The sequence below is a fragment of the Antedon bifida genome, chromosome 3 (assembly GCF_963402885.1).
Source record: "Antedon bifida chromosome 3, ecAntBifi1.1, whole genome shotgun sequence".
NCBI classification, from domain to species: Eukaryota; Metazoa; Echinodermata; class Crinoidea; order Comatulida; family Antedonidae; genus Antedon; species Antedon bifida.
The window spans coordinates 19,818,494-19,833,351 of NC_136228.1; the positions used below are offsets into that span (position 1 = coordinate 19,818,494).

The following is a 14,858-nucleotide window of genomic DNA, read 5'->3' on the forward strand; positions in this document are numbered from 1 at the left end:
TTCATCCAAAAAAGAACACGAACTAGTAATGCTATAGTAAGATACCCTCGATTTCCAAAGGATACAGCACCTGAGAAATATTTTTTGAGTATACTTCAGTTATTTCTATCATTTCGAAAAGATGAACAGTTAAAACCTCCAAATTTTGAAACGTATGAACAATTTTATGAGAAAGGATGTGTGAAATTATGTGGCTGTCAATTACAAACGGTAAAGTCAATAGTTTATGGAAACATGAAACAATATGAAAAAAGTGCTGATGATGTTGAAGAAGCACAGGAATGTTTATCAAAATTTGGACCACAAGAAGATGCATGGAGCCTATTATGTCCAGAAAGCGAAAAAGAAAGGTTAGACAACCCAAAGCCAAATGTAGAGGTTGATGATGAAGAAGATGAATTTTTCATTCCAGATTTTGGAATTCAAAAAAATCATACATCTAAAGTAGAGTCTAATTCATCTAATATTCCAAGACCAGAATTGAACAAAATGATTCGATCTTTAAATGAAAAACAACAACATATATTTTATAAGACAAGACAATGGTGTTTAGACAAAGTTAATGGTAAAAAACCTGAAGCATTTTACACTTTCATAACTGGAGGCGCTGGTACAGGAAAAAGTCATTTGGTAAATTGTATTTATAATGAAGCGAGACGTATTCTTGGAAAGATTATGGAAAATCCCGATGATTTGTCAATATTGAAATTAGCTCCTACAGGAATCGCAGCATATAATATTAAAGGCCAAACAATTCATAGCGCTTTGTCTATCCCGATTAATATTTCACTTCCGTATCAACCACTTGGAGAAGAAAAAATAAGTGCACTTCGTAATCAGTTGCGTCAGTTGCAAATTGTTATTATAGATGAAATATCAATGGTAAATCAAAGGTTACTTTGGTATATCCACGGACGATTAAGGCAAATAAAACAAGTACGCAACGATAGTCCATTTGGTAACATTTCAGTAATTGCTGTTGGTGATTTTTATCAGTTACCCCCAGTGATGGGCAGTTCGTTATATAAAGACACACTGGAAAGCTCACTGTGGGTGGATAACTTTAAGCAAGTACAGTTAGACCAAATCATGAGGCAAAAAGAAGATAAAGAATTTGCTTTATTGTTAAACAAATTGCGTACAAAAGAAAAACATGATTGTTTGTCTGATAACGATTTATTTGTTTTAAAATCACGTGAAACAGGTGAAGAATGTGAAGATGCTGTTCATATTTACCCATGCAATAAACAAGTTGATGAATGGAATAAAAAAATGTTGCACAAAATCTGTACAGACATTGTATGCATTGAAGCAGAAGATAGTGTAGTAAACGCCAAGAAACAGACCAAAATCTGTGACAAACCTCGGAAATCACGTCAAACTAGTTTACTAAATTATTTGTGGATTGCACTTAATGCCAGAGTGATGTTGATTAAAAATGTAGATGTTAAAAAAGGCTTAACGAATGGATGTATGGGACATGTTTATGAAATAGTCAAACCCAATAATAACGCCAAACCAGTATCTATTAAAGTAAAGTTTGATAATAATGACATCGGTGTTCAGGCAATTGAAATGTTTAAAGAATCTATGGGGAATAAATATAGTCGAAAACAATTTCCTCTCAAATTAGCATATGCATGCACAGTTCATAAAGTCCAAGGATTGACAATGAATGAAGCAGTAGTTTGCCTTAACAATACCTTTGCACCTGGACAAGCATACGTAGCCCTCAGTCGTGTTACTTCAATATCTGGACTTACTATTGAACATCTTAATCCTAATCTGATTTATTGTGATCCAAACATAAAGAAATGCTTAAATAATATGGATTCATATGTACAATGTGAAAAACAAGGTCATGATTTGGATTCTAAATTTTCAATAATGTTACATAACATTCAAGGACTTAAACAGCATTTTGCTGATCTTCAGTGCAATGATTTGTTTATGAATTCTAGTATCATATGTCTGACTGAAACGTGGTTGAATAAAGATGACGATGTTTTTGAAGTAAATATTCAGCCGTATAAATTGTATCACCAAGCAAGGTATGATTCGTATTCTAATAGAAATAGTTCCAAAATGAAAAATCAGGCTCATGGCGGCGTTGCAGTATATACCAAAAACACGTTTTCAAGCAGATTAAACATACCTAATTATGATATAGAAACAGTTTCATTTTTAATAACAAGTCCAATTTCAGTTTCCGTGTCAGTAATTTATCGACCCCCAAGCTATGATATTAATCAGTTCTGTCAAAATTTGAGAAAATATTTGGAAGAGTTACAAAAAGTGAGTACAAAATGTATTGTAATGGGTGATTTTAACGAAAATCTTTTCAAACAATCTTCCAGAGTAAATAATTTAATGTCAGAGAATGAATACCGACAACATGTTACATGTTCCACCACTGAAAACAATACATTGATTGATCATGTTTATAGCAAAGGTCTTGATTCAGTACAGGCTGAAGTAATTCCAATTTATTATAGCTATCATGAAGCCATTCAAATTAAATTTTAATTGCAGCAATGGCTTTTAAGTATTTGAATTATATTTCTGTAAAAACTTTTTAGGAATTGAAAATAGAACTGGATACAAATAAAAAAAATTAATTTGATAAAAACAAGCTGAAAACATTATGAGAGGTAGCGAGTAATCTGTAACTTCAACCTATGTCATTCTCCTGTATAGGAAAAACAATATCTGGTGTCTAAACACATTTCAATCTTGTTTTTATGTGAGTTATATTATTATAGATATTGTTCTGAATTTGAATATGCAATGTTGCAATCTCTGCACATAATAATCGTTCAATATCTACCAGTATTCAAGTAATGTTGAAAATAAAAAGTTACATTTCACAGAAGAAGAAACTACGTTTTGTTTTATACGATTACCAATACTTCAATTCAATTTATTTTCATAAGATACATCATTGTGAAATAATATTACAGTGTGTTTTTTTGTTTTTTTTTTATAATTAGAATGCACTTATGCTGGAGAAACATAAATAAGCCCGGAGGGCTTTAAGGCTAGTTCCACCAGAAAAAAAAACAATTCAAAAAGTATATATAATAAATGTTTCAAAAGTAGTCAATAAATAAATAAATGAAAATAAAATATGAATAAATAAATAACAAGAATAAAGAAAAAATAATAAACAATTTAAGCTACATACACAAGCACAACAAGACACAGGACAAAAACACTTAATACTTCATTAGGTCTATACACAATTTCAGTTGTATAATTGTTTTTTTATATTTTTTTAAATCTATCCAGGTCCACATGAAATTACTAATACAGTAATTTACTCATGTGGAAGAATAATAAATTTATTATCTATGCAAGAGGTGCAGCGAATAATCTGTAACTTCAACCCATGTCATTCTCCTGTATAGGAGAAACAATATCTGGTGAGTAAACACATTTTAATCTTGTTTTTATGTGAGTTATATGATTATAAATATTGTTCTGAATTTGAATATGCAATGTTGCAATCTTTGCACATAATAATCTTTCAATATCTACCGGTATTCAAGTAATGTTAAAAATAAAAAGTTGCATTTTACAGAAGAAAAAAATACGTTTTGTTTTATACGATTACCAATACTTCATTAGGTCTATACATAATTTCAGTTGTATAATTGTTTTTATATTATTTTTTCTATCTATCCAGGTCCACATATAATTACTAATACAGTAATTTACTCATTTGGAAGAATAGTCAATTTATTATCTATGCAAGAGGGGCAGCGAATAATCTGTAACTTCAACACATGTCATTCTCCTGTATAGGAGAAACAATATCTGGTGAGTAAACACATTTTAATCTTGTTTTTATGTGAGTTATATTATTATAGATATTGTTCTGAATTTGAATATGCAATGTTGCAATCTGTGCACATAATAATCTTTCAATATTTCCGGTATTCAAGTAATGTTAAAAATAAAAAGTTACATTTTACAGAAGAAGAAAATACGTTTTGTTTTATACGATTACCAATACTTCATTAGATATATACATAATTTCAGTTGTATAATTGTTTTTTATTTTATTTTTTCTATCTATCCAGGTTTACAGTAATTTACTCAATTGCAAGAATAATCAATTTATTTTCTTTTGGTTTTTAGGTGTTCAGTAGAATGGTTTCATCTCTTCAATTATAATAGGATCCGGATATTTAGGCAGTCATTAATGCAGCCATTCGCTCTTTCATAGCAATTGTCTAAACGCGGCAAATGATTAAATTATTAATTGTATCAATGATTGTTAAAAAATAAGAATCTTCTATAAATAGATTAATAATATGCGTTTAATGAATCCACAACTAACAAATTAACATGTATATAATGTAGGAAGTAAAATTACTGATCACCAAATAAACTACTGTATAGTATAAACAGCCTACTATAATTTTTTAATTGTGTACAATTTGCAATAAACAATGAATGCTTTTATAAATATATACATTTCATACTTATTATTTGTTTGAAATAAAAGATCATTTTTTAACAGTTATGGTGTGATGATTATTAGTTTTATCAGAACTATTTTATCTATTGGAGCCATTTAAACTCCATTAGATCAAAACACAGAGCAGAGGAGAAAACAAATTGTTATTGTTATTCACACATAATTCTGTAACTGCTTGTACTGTAGTATATTATGGTGTATAGCAGAACTGAAATTACGGGAAGAACTGTGTCTGATGTTATCAAAAAGAAACATAAAGGCATGTCCAATTTCGAAAAGTAATTCATCTCAACGAGAACATAATAAATTTAATTTAAAAAAAAAATTGCCACGTACATACGCAATATGTTGAAGTGATGAATTATGACAAAAAATACATGAAAATCCTACTTTTCCAATTACCTTTCCAATTACTGGCCATAGCATCATCTCATAGCATGACCCAATAGCATGACCTCACAGCATCCAATAGGAAAATTTGTCTGAGCAACAACATGTTCACACTTTGAGGAAATTCAAGCACGTGAAAGTGAGAGGCGCGGACTTTTAAACTCGACAAATCTTTACGAGAAATGAAAATCCGACTTTTTGAATTCAACTGGCCATATGAAGACGTCAAGATAAACAAATTTGAATATGAATCTATATCTAAAATTCATCAGCTCGTCAATCTTATGACACATTTATACAATCTTACGTTGAACTGAATTAGAGATACGCTGCGAACAAAATTGGTAGAAAGAAAGAAGAATATGGAAAAAAAAAGATTTTAACTCGTCACTATGGACGAGTTAGGTTATCCGCCGCGTAAACGCTATGTGCACGTCATACGTTAGAATAGTGCGCGCAGAAAAACGATTATGCCATTGAAAAAATGTTAGTGCGCTCTCTATTTTGCGTCACGTCTAAGTATATACGGTATACACTATATACTGTATACGTACTACATACAGTGCAGAATAGGTAAAAATAAGTGACCAAAGTTATTGACGCTTTTGCACATGATGACGTTATAAAAATATTTAAAATGGTGAATCATGCAAAAGATAATTGATTGACCTAGACAATATAAAAAATTGGAGGGCAATGGAATACGGATAAGTGGAGATGCGCTCTATTAAATGTCATGAGCTATGACGAAAGAGACAAAAATCCTATATTTTATAGTCGAGTGGCCATACGATAACGTCACAATGTCCGGTTAGCCATATCCATGCATTATTCGATATCTAAAACTCATCTACTTCCAGAATCTGTAATTTTAAAAAGGTTCACCACGTAGTTTAGAATCTATGACTTTTTAAAAAAAGGCATAATTTTCACGAATTTTTGAACTTTTTCATCAAAAACTCGCGCAAATTGTTCAATTCTACGTGCTCGTATGACGTGATTTTAAGTCGAAATTGATTGAAAATTGGTAAATTTACTATAAAAAGCTGAAAAAACCAAAATCAAGCAAAAAAAGGATGTTTTTGCGCTACGTGCGCATGCGCGCGTAAAAAAAATGCGCACATGTGGGAATTTTTTAAATGCTCAAAATAACCTGAAACGCGTAGAAAGTTGATTAGAAATTGAATTTTCGCATTTTAACATTTTAAACGCGCGTGCGCGCGTAACTTTCCTTGAAACATGTAATTTTTAATCCATAGAAAGTTTGCGCATAATATGACTTAAATTTTCACCAAGTTTCAATACAAAATGACTTTTGGTTTTTAATCTATGATCAATCATTAAAATTCATAAAATCGCGCGTAACTTACGCTGCGCAACTAAAAAATCATAAAAAAAAGTTTCTTGCACATCTACAGCTACAGGGCAATCTTATGACAAAGTTATACAATCATATGTTGGCCAGAATCAGAGATACGCTGCGAACAAAAATTCGTGGAAAGAAAGAAGAACATAGAAAAAACTAGATTTGAACTCGTCACTTTGACGAGTTCGGGTTATCCGCGCAAACGCAACATGCACATACTTAACCATATGAACCTCGACAATTATTATGCCATCCTATGACATGAAATAAATATGTTTACAGTGCTAAATTGTACCTATTATGTAGCATACATCATATTACAGTATTTTACAGAATAAACTGTATATGTTATATACAGTGTAGCATAGACGAAATTATGAGACCCATCTTTTAAATCCAATTATTAACACGATGACGTCATCAAATTGACATATAAAGATAACAATTTTAGAAGATAATTATCTAAATAATTACATTAAATCAAATTTGAAGAATTTTGGGCACGTAAAAGTGAGATGCGCTCTATTTAATGTGATGAGCAATAACGAAAAAGTAAAAAATCCTATATTTTACATTCGTGTGGCCATACGATGACGTCATAACATCCGAGGGGTAAAGATTCTGCATGAATTCATATCTACAACATATCTGCTTACATATTAAATTAAAAAAATTGGGGGTCGTGGATGATCCTGAGGAGCTATAATAGATTAAAAATAGGCATAATTTTGACAATATTTTGTCACTTTTGCAACTAAAACGCGCGTAAATGGTCTAAATCAACGTGTTCGTATGACGTCATTTTAATTTGAAATGTTGTCAATCTTTTTAAAAATGACTAAGAAAGGCTGTAAAATCATAATTCAAGAGAAAAACACATGATTTTTATGCTCCGTGCGCACCTTACGCATAATTTTTTTCGCGCGCGTGGGAATTTTTGACATGCTCAAAATGTCATGATCAGCGTAGAAAGTTGATTAGAAATTAATTTTGCGCATTTTGAAATTTTAAATGCGCGTGCGCGCGTAACTTCTTGTGAAACATGCCATTTTTAATCCATAGAAAGTTTGCCCTTAATGTGACTTAAATTTTCACCAAGTGTCAATACAAAATGACTTTTGGTTTATAATCTATGATCAATAATTAAAATTCATAAAATCGCACGTAACTTACGCTGCGCGACTCTAACGTCATATAACGAAATTTCTTGCACATCTACAGCTACAGGTCAATCTTATGACAAAGTTATGCAATCTTATGTTGACCATAATTAGAGATACGCTGCGAACAAAATTCCGGGAAAGAAAGAAGAATAACAAAGAAGATGAAAAAAAAGATATTTACAATCACATGGGTTATCCTGCAACTAAGTTGCGGATAACCAAAAAAAAAAAAAAAAGAAAAAAAAAAAGATCCTGACAATAACAAGGGGTTATCCGCCAAGTGCGGATAACCAAAAAAAAAAAAAAAAAGAAAAAAAAAAAAGATCCTGACAATAACAAGGGGTTATCCGCCAAGTGCGGATAACCAACTAGATTTGAACTCGTCACTTTGACGAGTTCGGGTTATCCGCGCAAATGCAACATGCACATACTTTAAACTATGAACCTCGACAATTACTATGCCATCCTATGACATGAAATAAATATGTTTACAGTGCTGAATTCTATTTTGTAGCATACAGCATATTACAGTATTTACAGAATACACTGTATATGTTATATACAGTGTAGCATAGACGAAATTACGAGACCCATCTTTTAAATCCAATTATTAACACGATGATGTCATCAAATTGAAATATAAACATAACTATTTTAGAAGCTGATTATCTAAATAATTACATTAATACAAATTTGAAGAATTTTGGGCACGTAAAAGTGAGATGCGCTCTCGTTTAAACGCAATGAACTTTTACGCAAGAGATGAAAATATGACTTTTTGAATTCAACTGGCCATATGATGACGTCACAACATCTAATTGGCAAAATATTCACATGAATTCGTAACTACAATCCAATAGCTTCCAGAAAACGTTTTATTCATGATTATCACTTTTTATTCTGACGAGCTATAACAGATTGAAATTTACTGTAAAGATGAAATAAGGTGACCCACGTTATTTACATTTTTAGACACGATGACGTCATAAAAATTAAAATATTTTTAACTCATGGGAAAGATAGTTGATTGACCTAGACAGTATTAAAATATCTGAGGAAATGGAATACGTATAAGCGAGATGCGCTCTATTTAATGTGATGAGCAAAAACGAAAGAGACAAAAATCCTATATTTTACCTTCGTGTGGCCATACGATGACGTCATAACATCCGAGAGGTAAAAATTCTGCATGAATTCATATCTACAGTATATCTTCTAACATAATAAGTTAAAGAAATTGGGGGTCACCTTCGATCCTGAAGAGCTATAATAGATTCAAAATTGGCATCATTTTGACAATATTTTATAACTTTTTCAACTAAAACGCACGCAAATTGTCTAAATCAACGTGTTCGTATGACGTCATTTTAACTTTAAATGATGTCAATCTTTTTTAAAATGACTAGAAAAGGCTGTAAAATCATGATTCAAGAGAAAAAAACATGATTTACATGCTCCGCGCGCACCTTGCGCGTAAATTTTTTCGCGCGCGTGGGAATTTTTGACATGCTTAAAATGTCATGATCAGCGTAAAAAGTTGATTAGAAATTAATTTTGCGCATTTTGAAATTTTAAATGCGCGTGCGCGCGTAACTTCTTGTGAAACATGCCATTTTTAATCCATAGAAAGTTTGCCCTTGATATGACTTAAATTTTCACTAAGGTTCATAAAAGAATATTTGTTGGTTCTACAGTTATGATCAGTTATATAAATTCACAAAATCGCGCGTAACTTACGCAACGCGGCTCTGACATTGTCGAAAAGCTTGGCTGCACATCTACACTTCAATGTCAATCTTTTTACCAAGTTATACAAAGTTAAGTTCACAAGCAATAGGGGATATGCTGTAGACAAAAATCCGGGAAAGAAAGAAGAATAACAAAGAAGATGATGAAGAAAAAGATATTTACAATCACAAGGGTTATCCTGCAACTAAGTTGCGGATAACCAAAAAAAATATTGATCTCATACAATAACAAGGAGTTATCCGCTTGGTATACCAAGCGGATAACTAAAAAACTATTGATCCCATACAATAACAAGGAGTTATCCGCTTGGTATACCAAGCGGATAACTAATAAACGATGGCGCCGATATGAGGGTGCGCGTGCGCGTCGGGATCTCAGTTTACACCTCACTCACATATTCATAAAATAGTGATCAAACTTCAACTTACAGGTAAGTCTCGTCTAATCTTCCTAATAAATAGGATACGATTAAAATCAGTGAGAAGCTTACCAATATGCGCTACTATACTCATGTTGGTTGTACTCGCGCACAGTGATAATGAATATAGGATACAATTAAAATCAGTGAGAAGCTTCTTACGACTGTGCGCTACTATACCCATGTTGGTTGTACTCGCGCACAGTGATACGGTAATGAATAGGATACGATTAAAATCAGTGAGAAGATTACCGATGTGCGCTACTATCCCCATAGTGGTTGTACTCGCGCACAGTGATAATGAATAGGATACGCTTAAAATCAGTTTAGCACTGTGCGCTAATACCCATGTTGGTTTAATACTAGCGAACAATGATAAGGAATATGTCTGAATCCACCCCTTTCTTTACTCTACCTAGAACATTTGATTTTGTATCGATGGAGTAGATTCCACACGAAAAATAACGCGAAATAATAACACGTGAAAACAAATAAAGTTAACACGCAAAATTAATTAATTAATTAATAATTATTATTATAGCAATTTTGTTTCTTCTCATGCCTATTGCTTTTGAATATTATAATACGTTTTATTTGGCATCTGATTTGGCATCATCTTGATCCTCCCAAAACAAAATACTTACCTTTTAGTTCGTGTGTCAATCATTTTATATTTTATTATGTTGTTGTCGCATACAAAATGTTGTATTTTTGTTTAAATTAATTGAAGCTGAAGTTTGTCAAGATTTTTCAAGAGCATTTATTTTTACAATATTGACAATATAACAATACTGAACATTATGATTAAAACATTACAAAAAAAAAAAATTCTTAGGTTTAATTAAATTGTTTATTAATGATAACATCATTGCATCAACATGAGTATAACATATTACTGTGCGTCCAATGGATGGACGCTATCTATTGTATGAAGACGTTACCTCTCTCCGAGACCAGATTGTAAAGAAGATGTGTAAAATTACCGAACATAGCATTCGGCCGTCATAAAGAAATTTATTAAAATGGTTTATACGTCCAATGGATGGATGCCATCTACTGTATGAAGATGATGACCTCTCCGAGACCAGATTGTAAAGATTATGGTTGAAATTACCAAGGCATAGCATTGGTCTAAAAAACCAACAAAATGCCATTCAAACAGTTAAATTACGTAAATTTATTTAAAAGGTATAGATATATGTAATCTGCCCTGGGTATCAGAAAAGGCAAGAAATAAATACATTTTGAAACAACATTTTTATAATTGGTACTTAAGATTAGTAGAAGATAAGTGAAGGCTTCAATTTCAATTAGATTAAAAATTAGATAAATAATTTATGTTTCAAACTTTGTTTGTACAAGGCGTTCATTGTTAAAGTTACATTTTTTTACATTTCAAAATCCAACCATGCAATTATCAATTAATCAAATACCAACAGATTTGTTTTTAAATAAGAACATTGCCAACTATTATATCTTTTAAGAATTGTATTAAAGATATCAAAAAACAAAATGTCTTTTTCTGGCATACTGTATCAATGGTTGAATATCCTTTTGATTATGCACAAAAAAATAAAAAATTGGTAGTTTTTTTAATACAAAACTCGATAACACCCGCCTTAGCCAGCGGTGAATTGCTGAATTGGTTAATATAAATACTAATCAAATCTAAAAATAATTTTAATTAATAATTTTTTACCCTATGAAAAAATCCAACCTCCTGTAAGTGGTGAACCATGAGTTCACGGTTGATTGGGAAATGAATAAATACAATAAAACAAAACAACAGTTCATAAAGCTCTAAATGGCGCCAGGACATCAATAAAATAGCACATTTTATTGGCAATAGGCCTACGCTGAAACGCGGTGAACTGCTAAATTTTAAATGATGATGATAGTTTCTCGAAACATGTCACATTTTAAGGCAGTTTGCCTATTCACTAAATGTCTCACTATAGTTATTTTAACTCGAAAGTTCGGTGGAATCATTCCTAAATTTTAATACATTAGAGTATATACAGCATTTGATCGTAAATCCTTTTCAGTTCATTTCATAAATTGCACTTTTTATTAAATAATTAGCAATGTTTTAATCAAAATATACTTTGAGATTTGTAATGAGAAAAAAAATTCCACTACCTTTTCTAACATGCAACAGTGCATCAAAGTTCTTCAAAAATGTTTTTTTGTACTAAAGCTCCTTTTTGACAGTTTTCCAATCTGTTTGCTTTGTATTGTCCAAACTGAATCAAAATTTCCAATGTCGTGAGGTGGTTTCCCGATTAATCGTATGATCAAACGGTACTGGGTATGATCAACTAGCGTTCGTGTTCCCACCTAATCATCCATTCATAGAAGTACTGATGAAGATATCAATCTGTGGCGACAATAGAATGGACCCGAGACCTGGCTATCTTCGACTTTTAGATAATAGAAAGTTTAGAAGTTAGACTAGAAATGTACGTTGTAGGCCTATGTATATAGAAAATGGTTGTAGTTTTCAAAATTATGTTGTATAAGTTGCGATGTGAAAAACTGTTATTTGATCGTAAGTTGTCGTGTATATAAAGCAAAAATATAAATATAATAAAATAAAATAAAAATCGTTAGTAAAACTTTTAAAAGGGGAAAGATATAAGGAAGAAAAGCAAAGAGATCATGGAGCGGCTGTACCAGAATATACAATATTAAGTATTGTAAAGTTAGAAATTAAAAAATTTAGGCGATCTTGTCAAAGGTCAAGCGCCTTCAGCCTGCCACGTTTCGATATTCAATATTGAACTTGACCTCGTGAGGTGGTTTCCCGATTAATCGTATGTTCAAACATCAGAACCATGTTCTTGTTTACAGAAATAATTCACCAGGCAATTGCTCACAGGTCAAAATAGCAAATTTTTCCATTTATTTTGTGTTGCTTGTATAATAATGTTCCTATTCCTTTTCTCCCATTTTCCATTGTTTAATCTGAATCAAAATGTTCTTTTTACAACATGTTCATGTTATTTTTAACATTCTAAAACAAACAGTTCTTCTTGCACAACAGGAGAGCCTCTCAAATGTAATTAATTTATAGGTAATCCATCGTTTTACAGTTTGTTCTGTAAATGATATGATAAGACGTTCTGTTGATTGAATCAACTGTTATGTACTAAACTGGAATTTCAGCTCTGCAGCTAAAACACAGTCAAGTAAGACACAGCCTCTTCTCATCAAAACATCATAGAATATGCAGCAATATCTTCTTGTTAACGAAATTTAATTTTTTGTGGACATTAATTCTCGTATGTTGTAGTTAAGGTCACTGAAGTGTGTATCTTGAAAATATCCAAGTTCATACAGTCAAATGTCCGACTTATTGAACAGGAAAATAAGTTGCATTTCAAAGTCTACAATATTGATGAATTGTTTTCTGCTTGAGTTTGGTCCCCCAAAAAAAAATGATTTGGTAGTTTGATAAGCTTCTCTTTACAAATCTCTGTATTTATATTGGAAACCTGCTAATCGAGACACAATTCCAATAAAATGGTACATTTGCTGACCCTCTTATTGCTTAATTTTATGGAACGCGATGAACTGCTGAAATTGTTCACAAATACAGTAGCTGGATTTTGATTATTTTGTTAATAATAAATTTAATTTGAAATTACAATTATTTTATTTACACAGTATTAGTAGCTGACCTACAGTAGTTTGTACTGTAATATTAAGAAACAAAGTTTGAAACTTTATTGTCAATTGAAATAAATACAATGCAATGCAACGAGATGAAAGACTGAAGGTTTTCAATACAAAAAAATATCTGAGAAATACTATTAGACAGCACCAACATGGTGATAAGGGTACCAATAATATAATTGGGTGCAAATTAAAATATACAAATAATGCATCAACACAGTGAAAAGGATTTTTTTTTCGATAGTATCTATTTTCCGTTTTAATACAAATTGATGGCAGAAGCCAACAGTTTCATTACTGTTGGGGTGTATGACGAGGGACGATGACAAAGGTGGACGAAAGCTAAGGCGTTCTAGATGCACCAGATAAATATAAAAATGTAACTGTTAGAGGGCGTCATACAATGGTAATACTCACATTAGTTGTTTCTATTTTCTGTTTAATTAAAGATTAGTAAGAGAAGCCAACAACTTCATTACAACTGAAGTTTACAGCGGGGGACGATGTTGGACGACACAGGTAAAGACTGTAACACCGCCTACCAGACCACGTAGATCGCGTAGAAATTTAGCAGCTATGCGTTAAAATGGTAATACACTAGCTAGGATAAAGATAGGATAGTATATAATAATGATAATAATAATAAATAGTAATAAGTAATATTAATAATTAATAATAATAATAGCAGGCGTTTTACCATGCACTCTCAGTAGTCGTTTCATTGCATCTGTTTTCTGCTTTATTACAGATTGGTACGCAAAGATAACAGCTTCATCCGAACAGAAGGCATATAGCGGGAGAAGTAAAGACTATTCATAATTAAAATTAGAAAGTAAAAATTAGGACATTTTAAGTTAAATTCATACATAAATCATTTTTTTCTGAAGTTTGCAGAGGCACTGATTGAAGAAGGAACATTTTATTTTACAGGCCGACTCCAAACCTGTACAACAGTACAGAAAACACATTAGTTTGGAGATCTTTAATGGCATCTGGTAAAATATTTTTAGCTTTAGCTTGCTTTAATTTGAATTCCAACTAAAAACTTATGAAAGCAATATGAAGGTATACAAAAAATGCTACAATATTTTACACTTAAATTAATTCTAGATGGTTCATACAAATGGATGTCACACAAGTGAACAATGTGTCATACTCGAGAATATGGCATGGAATATACCTAGACCACCTAAGTTGTTGATACTAGTGCATTATGGTTGTTAATGTAATCATTTATAGAGTTTAATATCAGAGGGTTGATTATGGATTGATATCATTTTGTTGCAGTTTGTATTTATTTTTGTCTTTTGAATTCAGAATTGTACATGTACATCCAGGTTAAGGTATAAAAATATAACATTATGTATAGTATAAAAACTACCTTAGCATAACAATCTGTGAAAAAGTTGTATAATAAATTTTTTATCAAATATTACCTTTTGAATTTAGAATTGTACATATGTATGGCATTATGAATAAAAGAATATATTTTTGTATTTCTCTTAATAGATTGGTACGCGAAGCTAACAGTTTTATTAGGACGGAAGTCTATAGCTGCGGGGGACGACGACAGACGACAAATGCACAGACCATTGACTTGCCAACCAGACTCCC

General features: G+C 31.5%; 1 protein-coding gene and 1 long non-coding RNA gene across 2 annotated transcripts in view; both read left to right on the forward strand.

Moving 5' to 3' along the window:
* Positions 1-14,858, forward strand: part of LOC144837954 (uncharacterized) — a 106,457-nt gene that overhangs the window by 78,018 nt on the left and 13,581 nt on the right. The gene's annotated exons all lie outside the window — the stretch shown is intronic.
* On the forward strand, positions 1,411-3,322 carry LOC144837924 (ATP-dependent DNA helicase PIF1-like). Its single transcript, XM_078693254.1, has 2 exons — positions 1,411-2,051; positions 3,289-3,322. Exons 1-2 carry the CDS (start codon positions 1,426-1,428, stop codon positions 3,296-3,298), a joined length of 636 nt encoding a protein of 211 aa, XP_078549380.1. The 5' UTR covers positions 1,411-1,425; the 3' UTR covers positions 3,299-3,322.